This window comes from Pinus tabuliformis, chromosome 1_1 (assembly GCF_031772625.1).
Source record: "Pinus tabuliformis cultivar Carrire ecotype Pingquan chromosome 1_1, CPIR1, whole genome shotgun sequence".
Classification (NCBI taxonomy): Eukaryota; Viridiplantae; Streptophyta; class Pinopsida; order Pinales; family Pinaceae; genus Pinus; species Pinus tabuliformis.
The window spans coordinates 243,140,051-243,157,409 of NC_142297.1; the positions used below are offsets into that span (position 1 = coordinate 243,140,051).

Consider the following 17,359-nt stretch of genomic DNA (forward strand, 5'->3'; position numbering starts at 1 on the left):
TGATATTCTTTAAAACCTTAGTAGGAGTGCGATTTACAATCCTCCATCTCGATTACAAAAGTGGCCATCTCGATTACAAAAGTGGCAATGTCTATCAGTATTCTTCCCTTTGTTTTTATTTGCCTTACCATTTTGTTGAAATTATTTTTCATTTTGAGGCTGAAATTGCTGAGGACCCTTGTTTGGTTTAGGACCATTCTTTTTAGGACACTGCTTCTTAGGATTCTTTGAATTTGGTTGTTGTCGGGCGGTTAACGTTTTCTTAGAAGAGTTTCCATGATTAAGAAGACCAAGATATAAGAGCTTTCTTTGTTCTCTTATTAAAGAATCACAAAAGACATCAAAAGAGGGGGACTTGTAGTCTTGTCCGTGAGAAATAAAGGCTTCTCTAGTATAATGGAAGGTGGAAACAAACACAGAGTATGCTGGTCCCAACTTAGTAAGAATGGAATAGATAAGGCTACCATCTTTTTTCTTAACCTTAACACCTTTCAAGAGAAGTCTAAGGGTCTTGAACTTTGACAAAAAAATCTTCAATGGAAGAAAAAATATTGGGGTTTAATGTAAGCAACTCATTTTCGAGTTGATGGGCTCTAATTTCATTTTTAATTCCAAAAATTTTAGGGATCTGTTTCATTGCTTCATTAGGAATATCAAGTTCTGCGATATGGAATCTAAGGTTTGGAGAAATAGACATCCCTATCAATCCACTTGCTTGATCTTGTCTATTTTCCCATTTGGTTGCCTTATCTTCATCTTTCGGTTTGGTTTCTTGGCTTGAGGCTATTCTTTAAAGACATTTACTTCTAAGTAAATCCACAATGTAGGACCATCATTGGAAGTAGTTGGTGCTGTTAAGAATAACTTGGCATGGACTTTCCATTTTAACAGAAACTTAAATTATAGATGCTGAAACTAAGTGTTCCAATGGAAAGATCTTGAAAAATTACGCTTATTAAAAAAAAACGGCTTCCGAATGAAGAAGTTATGGCTTTTTGAAGGAAAGTTGAAAATGCCGACGAAGTGTGAGAATGTGCGGAAATGAATGATAATGTTATATTAAAAAAAAATCCGCCCCCTTTCTAAACTTAATCTAATTAGCTCAACAAAAAGAAAGACTTGAACTCAAGACTTCTATTCTCATAAAGTAGCTTTGGACCAAGTGAGCTAGATTAAAAGGTTAGTAATTTTTGGAAAAGAGGAAGGGGTTTTTGTTTTCCAAGTCATTGAAGCTTTGGGGTGCGTGCTTACTTGAGAAAGCTCTTTTTGGCCTACAAAACAAAAAAGACAAACCCAACACGGACATACAAAAAAACAAACTTTACGGCTTGAAGTCAGCTTTAGCCGGAAACTAAATATTTTTCTCAATGTTTCTGATTTTCCGAGATACACTAAGACGTGGTGGAAAAGAGCTTATGCATGAGAAAAATCCTTCATTTCTGTTTCTGATTTGCCCAGATCGCACAGAGTCGTGGGGCAAAGAACTTATGTAGAAATGAAAGGTACAGATCCGGTAATAAAAAGAACATAGCTAAAAAAATCAAAATAAATAGAGAGAAAATAATTAAAAACTGCAAATAAACATTGTATATCTCCAGATCTTAAAAATGACGTAGCTAGGGCTACCAGAAACCTTTTCGCGTCAAACGAAAGGGGTTCCTCATTGGAACAGATGCTCCTAACACAATAGAGTAGTTCTCTTGGCCTGAAAGCAGTCAATAACAGTAGATCTAGGAAACGACAGTCGGATGCAGTTTTACTGGCTTCAGATTTGGATCACCAACGGATGCGGCCTTCAAATAGCTCTAATACCATGTAGGAATTACAGGGTAAGTTCTTCAGACAGAACACCAAAAGACACTGCTACAAACAGATTATAGATCAATACACCAGTATTGTTGACGTGGTTAAAACCCTCAAAGAGGGAAATAGTCCACGACCTGAGCAAATGCGGCCACTTCAAGCAATTTATTAATAAAAGAATGAAAATTTACATAAGTTTCTCTCATGAATGGTTACCCTACAAATAACACTCCATGCTATTTAAATAGAGATCATGGACCAATCAGGTGTTAAGCCACAGATCAAGTGTCGGTAATATTGAGGAGGGAATGAACCGTCAGATCACTACATATCCTGACCGTCAGATTGTAAGTTACAAAAGTAAATAGTAAAGAAACACACTTTACCTAACTCTACACTAGACCAAGTTATACTTAACTATTTCCTCTGTGTTAGAATATCCTAACACAATTTTGTGTCATTGGAAAGGTATTTGTGTGTAGAATAGGAAAAAAAGGTGTGGTGTTAAAGCGACAAAGTTTTTCCCTCGAAACACGTTGTTTGAAGCCTTAAAATTCTCCTGGAAGGTTTCAAACCCTAATTTGCCAAACTTGAGTCCTGTTAGTACAAATGGTCTTATGAGCCGATTCTTCCACTTTTTCCAATCCGAAAGCATCGAGATGGATGACAAACAATATAATGATCCAATGTGGATCACACCTCCCCATTTTGGGAGGCGTTTGGTCCTCAAAATTTTCTAGTCAATGAGGTGAGGAAATTTTCCCTCCACCTTCTCTTGGGTGTACCATTTAACTTTTCTTGGAAGTTGCCCTTTCAACCCAGTCTGCCAAAGGCCATGTTGCCCATGTGTCATAGTTTTGAACCTCTTCTATAACTATATCTTCTGTGAACTCTGCTGGAGTAAAAGGTGCCAAATCCTCTATAGAAGGTATGATCTATTTTGCTTCTCGACCTAACATGGAAGACTCAGAGTTTCAAAGGCTAACATGTAAGGGGGTACACTGAGTTTATAGGAATTATCACCCACTTTTTCTAGTATCTTAAAGGGACCACACCACAAAGGCTTTATTTTCTTACTGGGACATTGTAGCCTCTCCTTGTTTAATTGTAACCATACTTTGTCTCCCACCTTGAAGGAACAATTCAAGGGGAATAAAATGCTGTTGGGTGTTGATGACATGGATATATCCAAGGGTATTAGTTTGAAGCTACTAACATTGGAACAGTTGCTTAAGCAACATCTTGAGTGGAAGGGCAAAGTGGTATTAGTTCAGATTGCAAATCCTGCAAGGGGCAAGGGAAAGGATGTTGAGGAAATACAGAATGAGACATATTCAATTACCAAGAGAATCAATGAGACATTTGGGCACCTTGGCTGTGACCTTGTCATGTTAGTAGACAAAGCAATTCCATTTTTTGAGAGATATGCTTTCCACACAATTGCAGATTGTTGTGTGGTGAACACTGTGAGGGATGGAATGAATCTCACTCCTTATGAATATGTTGGTTGTAGACAGGGTAGCTCCAAAGTAGATGAAGCCTTGGGATTAAGTTCAAGAACTTCAAAGAAGAGTGTGTTAGTTGTGTGTGAGTTCATAGGGTGCTCTCCTTCTCTCAGTGGAGCCATCAGGGTCAATCCCTAAAACATAGAAGCTGTTGCTGATGCCATGAATGTATCCCTGACAATTCCTGAGGCTGAGCAACAACTACGGCATGAAAAACATTACAAGTATGTGAGCACACATGGTGTAAATTATTGGGCTCACAACTTTGAGCAGGATTTGGAGAGAGTATGTCAGGATCACTTTAAGAGAAGGTGTTGGGGTATTGGATTTGGATTGAGTTTCAGGGTTGTAGCACTTAATCCAAGCTTTAGGAAGCTTTCTACAGAACATATTGCCTCTGCATACAAGAGAACCTACAACAGGGCAATTTTGTTGGATTATGATGGTACTATGATGCCTCAGACTTCTATCAACAAAACACCAAGTCCACAAGTAATATCTGTTGTAAACAACTTATGCAATGACCCTAAAAACGTTGTCTTTATTGTGAGTGGAAGAGGTCAGAAATCTCTCAGTGAATGGTTTTCACCTTGCCATAAGTTAGGGATTGCAGCAGAGCATGGCTATTTCATTAGGTGGAACCAAGATTCTAAATGCGAAACAATGCTACCCACTGTAGACTTTTACTGGAAGAAAAAAACAGACCCTGTTATGAAATTATATACTGAAACAACTGATGGTTATGCCATAGAAGCTAATGAAATTGCTTTGGTTTGGCATCATTAGGACGTTGATCCAAATTTTGGATCATGCTTATCCAAGGAGCTTTTAGAACATCTAGAGAGTGTGCTCGCAAATGAGCCTGTGGAGGTCAAAAGTCGCCAACATATTGTTGAAGTCAAACCCCAGGGTGTTAGTAAGCGTTTGGTAGCACAACAACTTCTGTCAACAATGGTTGAAAGAGGAAAGCAACCAGATTTTGTTTTGTGCATAGGAGATGACAGATTTGATGAAGATATGTTTGAGAGTATTGCAAGTGCAATGGCACAACCATCTATGGCCTCTATATTCGAAGTGTTTGCTTGTACCGTTTACCAAGAACAAAGTAAAGCGAAGTATTATTTAGATGATACTGTGGAGGTCATGAGAATGCTTCAGGGTCTGGCTACAACTTCTAATGTAGCAGCCAAAAGTCTATCTACTCAAGTTGCTTTCGAGAGTCTGCATTGAATGGGTAGGTCAAACCATATATTTTATGCCAAGATTGCGGTGATAGTGAATCTCGAGGCCCCGAGAAATGTTAAGCAACTGCGCGACGCTGGGACATACGGGATATTACAAAAAATTTATCAAAGCATATGCTCAAATTACTACGCCTATGGAGAAGCTGCTGAAGAAGGACACACGTTCTGTTGGGACGAAGAATGTGAGCGCGGCTTAGATGTTTTGAAAGAAAATATGGTCATCATGCCAATCTTGGTATTCCCTGATTGGAAGAAGGAATTTCACGTACATGTGGATGCCTCTTGTATTGCATTGGGTGCAGTATTAACGCAAGCTGGTGAAGGAGAAATGTACCACCCTATAGCCTTCGCGAGTAGGAAGTTATCGAAGGCCGAGAAGAATTACTCAATGACTGAGTGGTGTACGCGCTGTAGAAATTCATGCACTATCTATTACAAGGGCACTTCAAAATGTACACAGATAATTTTGCCTTGAAATACCAAGTCAATAAGCTTGTGTTGGGGGGGAAGATCTGCAGATGGTTGCTACTATTCCAAGAGTATTACTTCGAAGTAATTGTGAAGCCATGGAGGTTAAATGTAGGGCCTGACAATCTATCATGGATTGAAACAAGAGAGGAGCCCAATAATCTGGAGGAAGGGTTGCCAGATGTGCAACTCTTCGCGGTGCATGTAGCGGATAATCATTTTGTAGATATTATTCACTTTTTGACTATAGGGATGACACCAGAAGGGTATACAAGTCAGCAAAAGAAGGAACTAGTAGTGCGCGCGACAGACTTCTCAGTTATTGCGGGACATTTGTATAAGATGGAAGCTGATGAAATATTGCGAAGATATGTGCCATATTTTGAGAGAAATAACATTCTCGCTGAAGATCATGGAGGGGCCGCGGGAGGACATTATGCAGGAAATGCGATTGCACAGAATATTTTGCGCGCAAGTCTATGGTGGCCAATGTTGCACAAGGATTCTAAAGCATATTGTAAGGCATGCGATGCGTGTCAAAGAATTGGCAGACCATTGCGCAGGGATGAATTGCCATTACAACCTCAAGTATCTTTGCAACCATTTGAAAAATGGGCGATTGACTTCGTTGGACCAATTTAGCCCATAGGGAAGAAAACTGGTGCACGCTATATCATCACTGCGACAGAATATCTAACTAGATGGGAAAAAGCACAACTGGTTAAGTATTGTAGAGGGGCTACAACAACAAAGTTTTTGTTTGAAAATGTGTTATCTAGATTTGGCTGCCCGAAAGTGTTGATGAGTGACAAAGGTACACACTTTATGAACGAAACGATTAGCGCGTTGACAAAAGAATTCCAGGTCTACCATCAGAAGAGTACACCGTATCACCCACATGCCAATGGAACTGTTGAAGCCTTCAACAAAATTTTGGAGAACGCGTTGACAAAGATTTGTAACGCGCAGTGAAATCATTGGGATGTGCGTGTAACTGCAGTACTATGGGGGCTTATAGGACCACTTGCAAGAAGCTGGCAGGACAAACACCATTCAGATTGGTCTATGGGGTAGACGCTGTAATGACAATGGAGTATATTGTGCCTAGTCTATGCATAACATCTCTCACAGGTATGGTAGATCGTGAAGCCTTGGAGGAACGGCTCGTGCAACTGATGGAGTGTGAAGAGCACTGATTCTTGGACGGATTCCATCAACAAGTACATAAGGAATGTGAAAATTCATGGCACGTGTTATCTCAAAATCAGACCCTGATAGGCTGCTGGTCAGGTTGACTCTAAGTAACTATTTCAAACCTACTTTAGGTTGAGGCTTAGCCTCCTCAACCTGAGAGGGCTCTCTCTGGGTATAATAATGATTTTGATTTAAAATAAGATGGCTAACTCTTGTAGAACAATTGTGACAAATATGAATGTTGGAAATACATTAAACAAGTATCCATTGGGCCTATGGAGTCAACTACACCTCAAAATAACAAAGATCTTGACCTTACATAGAAGTCAGGGCATTCAACATTTGAATATTCAGAACACACACTCATATGGAACCACACAGTTTACAGATGCATACAGGAAATCAGAGCACATTCAGTGAATTCTGAGTGATTATACATCCATACTACTGTAGACAAAACTAAGAAAAGGAAAACATCACACATTCTGAATATAAGAAATCCTTAGTGAATCCTGAGAAGTAAAATCAAAATTATATTACTGAAAAGTTAGTCTTTACATAAGCCAAATACTATGCTCTGTTATAAAGTTTCCAACCCTTTGTACATCAGCTCTTCTGCTATATATAGAGCTCTTATTCTAACTGATCGAGATTCCTCCTCCAGCATGAGGGGAATTCGAAAACTACTTCTAATGACACCTATTAAGCTTTTAACTGCCTATTAAATATAACAAACTTCCACTAGATCTTCTAGACATCTAAATCAAATGGGACTCTAATTCCATAATCAAATGGGACTCTAATTCCATAACAGCCTTGGTCTATAATTATTTTCGTTCTCTGACATCTGGTTCCCTTCTGGCGGTGGCTGTGATGGACCTTTAATGCTTCATGTCTGTCTTCAATGTCACATGTTTTCCAATACCCTGAAACATATGAAACTGCCCCTGTGTACCGGTCTTTAGTCTGCCTTAACATGTCCGGATCCAATGAAGTATATCCTTTATCCTTTAATTACCCCAAAATGGAGCAGACTACCACGTCTTTGATGTGCTGTAAGCCTTTCCCATGTACCTGTGTGATGACAAAACCTTTCAAAAAGATTTGCTGCTTTGTCAATCATAATTGATCAACTCAATTGTAACATGCAGCTACAGCAGTTTCGTAGCGCGCTACGAAACTGCTGTGTAATTTCAAAAACACAGTCTTCCTTTCATAGCTAAATGATCGCCACTGGTCATGACACAGTCTTGTAATATGCATAATATATTCTACTGTATCTTTAATGGTCCCTGGTCCTCATCTACTTCTCCTATTTGATAAGAGATATGCATGATCTGGAAATGAAAGCAATCAGCATCAAGAACTTGTAAGCTCAGTACCACTAGGGGCATACTCAGCTATCTGAAATATTTTTGAAGAACCTGAGAACTAAGATAACTTCAGCATTGGAATGAGTGCTGTGTCTTGAATTTGCTCCAAACAATTTCACCTTGTTGCAATAATGCAAGAGAATGGTCTTCTGCGGTTATCAAGGCCCTAAATAATTTCTACAGCAATTTTGACATCCCGTCTTTCAAGCCACCACACAGGCATCTATAAAATGGTGAAGGTGCTTCTTCAAAATGGATTTTAAAGAATTGATAGGAACATCCTGTACCATATCCTCAATAAACTTTGCTTTCACTCCAAGTCCTCTAGAACTACTGGAAGTGAACCATTATCCATAGTATCCTGAATGCTTTTTTCTGCTTCTTTGAAATGCTTCTCAAGCAAGATTCTAATTGAATCTCTCAAATGTGAAGCTTCAGCAGGTTGGAACCACTTTCTACCAAACCTATCCAAATTTGTCTTTCTTAGTCTTGGCGGGGCTACTTCAATGAAACGTTGCATGAAGAAAAGAACAAACAAACCACAATCGTAATCATTTTCCTGCTGAGGTACCTGAATTTTCTTCTCTTGAATATTGCGTGGCAAATCTTTCCATATTTTCTCTGCAATTGGAACTTGTACAGGGACATCGGCCTGATTTAAAAGTTCCCGTTCAGCTTTCAAGTAGCTCCGAATATTTTCAAAGATGGTCCGACTAGTATGTAAACCCAATGAGTCCAAATGAAGAATAATGGGACCATCTTCATCTTCTCTGGCAGGAATACTGATAATTGCCAAACTCCAATGCTGACAAGCATGAATTGGCAAAAAGATATACGCTTTCTCAAATATGTTTACTCCTTTAAACCATCTCCGAAGCTTTGCAAAGGAATTCCCATCTTCTTGCTTACACTTAGAATCCAAAGCTTCCTCGAGTTTACTATAAAAGAAAGTGTTAAAGAAGTGATAGTCATTCTTGTGCTCAGTACGTAGAAATTCAGATCTTTGGAGGTACTGTATGTAGAAGTTTATAATTGCTGAAGACAAAAATTGTAAGGGAGCCAGGCATTCCATGTCAGAGAGACAAATTTCAACAGATTCTGGATGGTCTCTTTCAGGGTAGTAAATTCGGATGTCCTTTTTCCGTCTTGCAGATATATGTCTATGAACTCGTTGATATCAGAAAGCAGGTGGTCTTTGATCATGGAGGGATTGATCAATGCGAGCATGGCTCCTCTCATGGTTTTATGAAGATCGCTTTGAATAGCAGCAATGTTCCATTTTTCCAATAAGTCAAGCATAGACTGCGGGTATCCAGGAATTAGTCCTCGGCCTTCATTCAATAAGATATATCTGTTGAGAGCTGGATCCGTCGATATCACCGTAGGGCATCCTAGAATGTGAATCTTGAACAAATCTCGATATCTGGCCTTTCTAGCATCACACAACCCAGTTGATGCAATACAAGTGCTTTCTGCCTATGAGAAGTGGCACATTCTCTCAATCTTTCTAAAAGCTGCACTGTGGTGTCTGACTTCATGTCATCCTCCATGGCTACTTGACTTTAAAAGGAGTACAAAGCAAACGATGAATGCCCAATCATTTCCAGTTTTTTCCTGCCTTCCGGTTTACATAATAAGCTTGCAACTTGTGGATGGTGTAAAGACCTTGGAGGATCCCTGAGAAAAAACTGTAGGCAGGAAGCAACCAGCAATTCTGCATTCTCCTCGAGACCATACTCAATAAAAATCACTGCATCATTCACATTTAGAACCAGGGCTGCCAAACATTCGTCACAGGCGGATTTCATCTTTTCATAGCAGAACTTGTTGGCAAATATTAGCAGCTCCAACACAACCTCTGGTGGAAATGGTTCCAAACAACCTGTTTTGCTAAACTCATCCACAGCCCTCATGCCCTGAGCAGAGATCCCATTATGGGAAAAACCTATTTTTGTTCTCTGTGATTCAGTGAAGCATCCAAAGAGCATAGCATGAAAAGGACTTGAAAGAGTAGCAATGTTTTCACGATTGCAAACTACCTCCTCCTCATCTATGCAAAAAACAACATCATCTCTAGTGACAGATGAAGTAGAACATTCCTCCGATGCCATTTCCCTGTTGTCTAAGGGCTCTCGACAAGGACAAGGATAAAAAACAGTAACGGGTGAATATCCATCAACCAGCGTAGCTTTAGGGCATTCCAACGCCCTACCATTACAAGTCATTAATGACATATCATCAAGTTCTTCTTCACGTTTCTCATACCTCAGCCAGGCTGAAAATACTATCTTTTCATGGACTCGACAAGCGTACTGGCGTGCAGATCGCAAACTACGCCGCAACAACTTAGTTTCTCCTAGGCCTCTAAAGACAAAACACTGTTCCAAATACAGACCAGCTTTCGCTTCTTCTGGGGGTTTTTCTATCTTTCTGTTCTTCAAGACATTTTGCAAATTAGAAACAAAGGAAGGTGGCAAGAGCCCGTTCTTCTCAGAAGTGATACTGCCAGATTGATCACAAATCGAAACCAGAATCAGAAGTTTCGGTCTTAATAGAGAATTTTCAGATTTGGTTTTGGATGGAAGTCCTGATTTGAATGGTACAGGCAAGAATCAAATTTGAAGGTTACAGAACACGCGTCAAGACCGACATGTAAGACCTTGCACATGCTATCCCCGTAAACTTCTTGCAGAAAATATGACAGCTGGGGTGAGATTTGCTATGGATCAGCACGAATTCCCGATTTCATAGCGCAGTTAGTGCAAAATCGGTGTTTTGCGCTACGAAATCACCTAGACGGAGGTTTCTGTGCTGTGAACTTTGAAATAGGATTGACATATGGAGCTTAGGTGTGGTGTGAGACCATTGATGGACTAAAACAGAGAATTGACCCCATTTGACACACTAGCAAGACTCTTAACAAGACTCTAAAACAAGATGAAAAGACTAGGCCCAAAACTGACACCAACCCTTTGACAAATTTAAAAAATTGATGTTCAGAATTTAAACTATTTTTTCTTGAGTGATAACAGGTGGCTCCACTTGGGATAGTGTGCCCCTGTGGTACACTAAGAACATGCAGGTCCAGTGCTTTGTCTTCTTTATAACAAATATAGATTTGCTTGTCAAGCGTCCCCTTCAAGCTTCTTGAGCCTTCACCTCGGGCTTAAGCTTGATGATCACTGTAGGAGAAAGAAATCTACATCTACTAAAAAAATGCTCAGTCAACCTTGAGCTTATTTGCATTTTCCTACCTACCTATCCTACGAATTTCAAACTTCTTTCAGCTCAATCAATGTGAAATTTCCAATGTAGCCAATCATTTGTCTTATTTGATATTTGAGTTTTTTGACTGCATCGGAGTTTAGAGCCACTATGATATTGTGATGACCGCTGCCATTGAGATTGCCTCTGATCTTCATAAAAAAACTGAAACACTGGAGAGTAAAACTCTTCCATGTAGTCAGCTATAGGATCCCAGAATACATGATCAACTTGATGGTTCTCGTAACTTTCTGGTTGTGCAAACTGATCTTCAACAACAGTGTACAGTTCCTCAATCGTGAAAGAGAAAGGAAGCAACAGTCTCTCCTTGTGTTCTGCCATAGAAAGCTTCTGAAAATAATGATCATGATTATGAAGACTATATGCCTGAATTTGACCTTGTAAACCTTCAATGTCTTTCTCAATGTCCTCAGCAACTTCATCCAAAAATTTCATCTTATCCTCTGCCTTACACTCAAATGATTTTAGATACGAGGACAAGGACAAAGAAAAATTTTCATTTGTTTCTCCATTACTATGATCATTATTCCATTGTTTGAAACCTTGAATTGAAGGAGAGTTTGCCACCACATCTGATCTATCTATCCATTCCTCCAAAAACATAAGCCAAAAGTCTTCAACTGACTTGATGGATTTGGCAGGAAAGCTTTCAATCCACCGCTTACATTTCCCTTGAAATAAGAATGGCAGCATCTCGGTCCTTCATAACTCCAGTGGAATCACCATGAATGTATGAATTTTGAATTCTTCAACAATGGAGTCGCGAAGGTAGATTTGCAGCCTCAAAAACCTTCTGAGCTCCTGCTACCTTCAGAAGTTCAGCTTCATGATTTCGGGAATGAGTAATCTTCAGACTCCCGGCAGACGCACCAAAATGTTATCTCAAAATCAGACCCTGATAGGCTGCTGGTCAGGTTGACTCTAAGTAACTGTTTCAAACCTACTTTAGGTTGAGGCTTAGCCTCCTCAACCTGAGAGGGCTCTCTCTGGGTATAATAATGATTTTGATTTAAAATAAGATGGCTAACTCTTGTAGAACAATTGTGACAAATATGAATGTTGGAAATACATTAAACAAGTATCCATTGGGCCTATGGAGTCAACTACACCTCAAAATAACAAAGATCTTGACCTTACATAGAAGTCAGGGCATTCAGCATTTGAATATTCAGAACACACACTCATATGGAACCACACAGTTTACAGATGCATACAGGAAATCAGAGCACATTCAGTGAATTCTGAGTGATTATACATCCATACTACTGTAGACAAAACTAAGAAAAGGAAAACATCACACATTCTGAATATAAGAAATCCTTAGTGAATCCTGAGAAGTAAAATCAAAATTATATTACTGAAAAGTGAGTCTTTACATAAGCCAAATACTATGCTCTGTTATAAAGTTTCCAACCCTTTGTACATCAGCTCTTCTGCTATATATAGAGCTCTTATTCTAACTGATCGAGATTCCTCCTCCAACATGAGGGGAATTCGAAAACTATTTCTAATGACATCTATTAAGCTTTTAACTGCCTATTAAATATAACAAACTTCCACTAGATCTTCTAGACATCTAAATCAAATGGGACTCTAATTCCATAATCAAATGGGAGTCTAATTCCATAACAGCCTTGGTCTATAATTATTTTCGTTCTCTGACATCTGGTTCCCTTCTGGCGGTGGCTGTGATGGACCTTTAATGCTTCATGTCTGCCTTCAATGTCACATGTTTTCCAATACCCTGAAACGTATGAAACTGCCCCTGTGTACCGGTCTTTAGTCTGCCTTAACATGTCCGGATCCAATGAAGCATATCCTTTATCCTTTAATTACCCCAAAATGGAGCAGACTGCCATGTCTTTGATGTGCTGTAAGCCTTTCCCATGTACCTGTGTGATGACAAAACCTTTCAAAAAGATTTGCCGCTTTGTCAATCATAATTGATCGACTCAATTGTAACATGCAGCTACAGCAGTTTCGTAGCGCGCTACGAAACTGCTGTGTAATTTCAAAAACACAGTCTTCCTTTCATAGCTAAATGATCGCCACTGGTCATGACACAGTCTTGTAATATGCATAATATATTCTACCGTATCTTTAATGGTCCCTGGTCCTCATCTACTTCTCTTATTTGATAAGAGATATATATGATCTGGAAATGAAAGCAATCAGCATCAAGAACTTGTCAGCTCAGTACCACTAGGGGCATACTCAGCTATCTGAAATATTTTTGAAGAACCTGAGAACTAAGATAACTTCAGCATTGGAATGAGTGCTGTGTCTTGAATTTGCTCCAAACGATTTCACCTTGTTGCAATAATGCAAGAGAATGGTCTTCTGCGGTTATCAAGGCCCTAAATACTTTCTACAACAATTTTGACATCCCGTCTTTCAAGCCACCACACAGGCATCTATAAAATGGTGAAGGTGCTTCTTCAAAATGGATTTTAAAGAATTGATAGGAACATCCTGTACCATATCCTCAATAAACTTTGCTTTCACTCCAAGTCCTCTAGAACTACTGGAAGTGAACCATTATCCATAGTATCCTGAATGCTTTTTTCTGCTTCTTTGAAATGCATCTCAAGCAAGATTCTAATTGAATCTCTCAAATGTGAAGCTTCAGCAAGTTGGAACCACTTTCTACCAAACCTATCCAAATTTGTCTTTCTTAGTCTTGGCGGGGCTACTTCAATGAAACGTTGCATGAAGAAAAGAACAAACAAACCACAATCGTAATCATTTTCCTGCTGAGGTACCTGAATTTTCTTCTCTTGAATATTGCGTGGCAAATCTTTCCATATTTTCTCTGCAATTGGAACTTGTACAGGGACATCGGCCTGATTTAAATGTTCCCGTTCAGCTTTCAAGTAGCTCCGAATATTTTCAAAGATGGTCCGACTAGTATGTAAACCCAATGAGTCCAAATGAAGAATAATGGGACCATCTTCATCTTCTCTGGCAGGAATATTGATAATTGCCGAACTCCAATGCTGACAAGCATGAATTGGCAAAAAGATATATGCTTTCTCAAATATGTTTACTCCTTTAAACCATCTCCGAAGCTTTGCAAAGGAATTCCCATCTTCTTGCTTACACTTAGAATCCAAAGCTTCCTCGAGTTTACTATAAAAGAAAGTGTTAAAGAAGTGATAGTCATTCTTGTGCTCAGTACGTAGAAATTCAGATCTTTGGAGGTACTGTATGTAGAAGTTTATAATTGCTGAAGACAAAAATTGTAAGGGAGCCAAGCATTCCATGTCAGAGAGACAAATTTCAACAGATTCTGGATGGTCTCTTTCAGGGTAGTAAATTCGGATGTCCTTTTTCCGTCTTGCAGATATATGTCCATGAACTCGTTGATATCAGAAAGCAGGTGGTCTTTGATCATGGAGGGATTGATCAATGCGAGCATGGCTCCTCTCATGGTTTTATGAAGATCGCTTTGAACAACAGCAATGTTCCATTTTCCCAATAAGTCAAGCATAGACTGCGGGTATCCAGGAATTAGTCCTCGGCCTTCATTCAATAAGATATATCTGTTGAGAGCTGGATCCGTCGATATCACCGTAGGGCATCCTAGAATGTGAATTTTGAACAAATCTCGATATCTGGCCTTTCTAGCATCACACAACCCAGTTGATGCAATACAAGTGCTTTCTGCCTATGAGAAGTGGCACATTCTCTCAATCTTTCTAAAAGCTGCACTGTGGTGTCTGACTTCATGTCATCCTCCATGGCTACTTGACTTTAAAAGGAGTACAAAGCAAACGATGAATGCCCAATCATTTCCAGTCTTTTCCTGCCTTCCGGTTTACATAATAAGCTTGCAACCTGTGGATGGTGTAAAGACCTTGGAAGATCCCTGAGAAAAAACTGTAGGCAGGAAGCAACCAGCAATTCTGCATTCTCCTCGAGACCATACTCAATAAAAATCACTGCATCATTCACATTTAGAACCAGGGCTGCCAAACATTTGTCACAGGCGGATTTCATCTTTTCACAGCAGAACTTGTTGGCAAATGTTAGCAGCTCCAACACAACCTCTGGTGGAAATGGTTCCAAACAACCTGTTTTGCTAAACTCATCCACAGCCCTCATGCCCTGAGCAGAGATCCCATTATGGGAAAAACCTATTTTTGTTCTCTGTGATTCAGTGAAGCATCCAAAGAGCATAGCATGAAAAGGACTTGAAAGAGCAGCAATGTTTTCACGATTGCAAACTACCTCCTCCTCATCTATGCAAAAAACAACGTCATCTCTAGTGACAGATGAAGTAGAACATTCCTCCGATGCCATTTCCCTGTTGTCTAAGGGCTCTCGACAAGGACAAGGATCAAAAACAGTAACGGGTGAATATCCATCAACCAGCGCAGCTTTAGGGCATTCCAACGCCCTACCATTACAAGTCATTAGTGACATATCATCAAGTTCTTCTTCACGTTTCTCATACCTCAGCCAGGCTGAAAATACTATCTTTTCATGGACTCGACAAGCGTGCTGGCGTGCAGATCGCAAACTACGCCGCAACAACTTAGTTTCACCTAGGCCTCTAAAGACAAAACACTGTTCCAAATACAGACCAGCTTTCGCTTCTTCTGGGGGTTTTTCTATCTTTCTGTTCTTCAAGACATTTTGCAAATTAGAAACAAAGGAAGGTGGCAAGAGCCCGTTCTTCTCAGAAGTGATACTGCCAGATTGATCACAAATCGAAACCAGAATAAGAAGTTTCGGTCTTAATAGAGAATTTTCGGATTTGGTTTTGGATGGAAGTCCCGATTTGAATGGTACAGGCAAGAATCAAATTTGAAGGTTACAGAACACGCGTCAAGACCGACATGTAAGACCCTGCACATGTTATCCCCGTAAACTTCTTGCAGAATATATGACAGCTGGGGTGAGATTTGCTATGGATCAGCACGAATTCCCGATTTCATAGCGCAGTTAGTGCAAAATCGGTGTTTTGCGCTACGAAATCACCTAGACGGAGGTTTCTGCGCTGTGAACTTTGAAATAGGATTGACATATGGAGCTTAGGTGTGGTGTGAGACCATTGATGGACTAAAACAGAGAATTGACCCCATTTGACACACTAGCAAGACTCTTAACAAGACTCTAAAACAAGATGAAAAGACTAGACCCAAAACTGACACCAACCCTTTGACAAATTTAAAAAATTGATGTTCAGAATTTAAACTATTTTTTCTTGAGTGATAACAGGTGGCTCCACTTGGGATAGTGTGCCCCTGTAGTACACTAAGAACATGCAGGTCTAGTGCTTTGTCTTCTTTATAACAAATATAGATTTTCTTGTCAAGCGTCCCTTTCAAGCTTCTTGAGCCTTCACCTCGGGCTTAAGCTTGATGATCACTGTAGGAGAAAGAAATCTACCACTACTAAAAAAATGCTCAGTCAACCTTGAGCTTATTTGCATTTTCCTACCTACCTACCGTACCAATTTCAAACTTCTTTCAGCTCAATCAATGTGAAATTTCCAATGTAGCCAATCATTTGTCTTATTTGATATTTGAGTTTTTTGACTGCATCAGAGTTTAGAGCCACTATGATATTGTGATGACCGCTGCCATTGAGATTGCCTCTGATCTTCATAAAAAAACTGAAACACTGGAGAGTAAAACTCTTCCATGTAGTCAGCTATAGGATCCCAGAATACATGATCAGCTTGATGGTTCTCGTAACTTTCTGGTTGTGCAAACTGATCTTCAACAACAGTGTACAGTTCCTCAATCGTGAAAGAGAAAGGAAGCAACAGTCTCTCCTTGTGTTCTGCCATAGAGAGCTTCTGAAAATAATGATCATGGTTATGAAGACTATATGCCTGAATTTGACCTTGTAAACCTTCAATGTCTTTCTCAATGTCCTCAGCAACTTCATCCAAAAATTTCATCTTATCCTCTGCCTTACACTCAAATGATTTTAGATACGAGGACAAGGACAAAGAAAAATTTTCATTTGTTTCTCCATTACTATGATCATTATTCCATTGTTTGAAACCTTGAATTGAAGGAGAGTTTGCCACCACATCTGATCTATCTATCCATTCCTCCAAAAACATAAGCCAAAAGTCTTCAAATGACTTGATGGATTTGGCAGGAAAGCTTTCAATCCACAGCTTACATTTCCCTTGAAATAAGAATGGTAGCATCTCGGTCCTTCATAACTCCAGTGGAATCACCATGAATGTATGAATTTTGAATTCTTCAACAATGGAGTCGCGAAGGTAGATTTGCAGCCTCAAAAACCTTCTGAGTTCCTGCTACCTTCAGAAGTTCAGCTTCATGATTTCGGGAATGAGTAATCTTCAGACTCCCGGCAGACGCACCAAAATGTTATCTCAAAATCAGACCCTGATAGGTTGCTGGTCAAGTTGACTCTAAGTAACTATTTCAAACCTACTTTAGGTTGAGGCTTAGCCTCCTCAACCTGAGAGGGCTCTCTCTGGGTATAATAATGATTTTGATTT

General features: G+C 39.6%; 1 protein-coding gene and 4 pseudogenes across 1 annotated transcript; 1 reads left to right on the forward strand and 4 right to left on the reverse strand.

Moving 5' to 3' along the window:
* The first annotated feature begins 2,960 nt into the window (after positions 1-2,960).
* On the forward strand, positions 2,961-4,551 carry LOC149212423 (alpha,alpha-trehalose-phosphate synthase [UDP-forming] 6 pseudogene; annotated as a pseudogene).
* Positions 4,552-7,822: 3,271 nt separating this feature from the next.
* On the reverse strand, positions 7,823-8,737 carry LOC149212424 (ubiquitin-like-specific protease 1D). Its single transcript, XM_089390609.1, has one exon. The coding sequence runs from the start codon at positions 8,657-8,659 to the stop codon at positions 7,898-7,900; it is 762 nt and encodes a 253-aa protein (XP_089246735.1). The 5' UTR covers positions 8,660-8,737; the 3' UTR covers positions 7,823-7,897.
* Positions 8,738-8,978: 241 nt separating this feature from the next.
* On the reverse strand, positions 8,979-10,239 carry LOC149212425 (ethylene-overproduction protein 1 pseudogene; annotated as a pseudogene).
* Positions 10,240-13,299: 3,060 nt separating this feature from the next.
* Positions 13,300-14,613, reverse strand: LOC149212426 (ubiquitin-like-specific protease 1D pseudogene; annotated as a pseudogene).
* LOC149212427 (ethylene-overproduction protein 1 pseudogene) lies at positions 14,611-15,715 on the reverse strand (annotated as a pseudogene).
* Positions 15,716-17,359: the final 1,644 nt, after the last annotated feature.

Excerpts from the sequence above, each read along its gene's own strand:
- LOC149212424 (XM_089390609.1), bottom strand. The coding sequence starts at position 8,659 with ATGGAATGCCTGGCTCCCTTACAATTTTTGTCTTCAGCAATTATAAAC.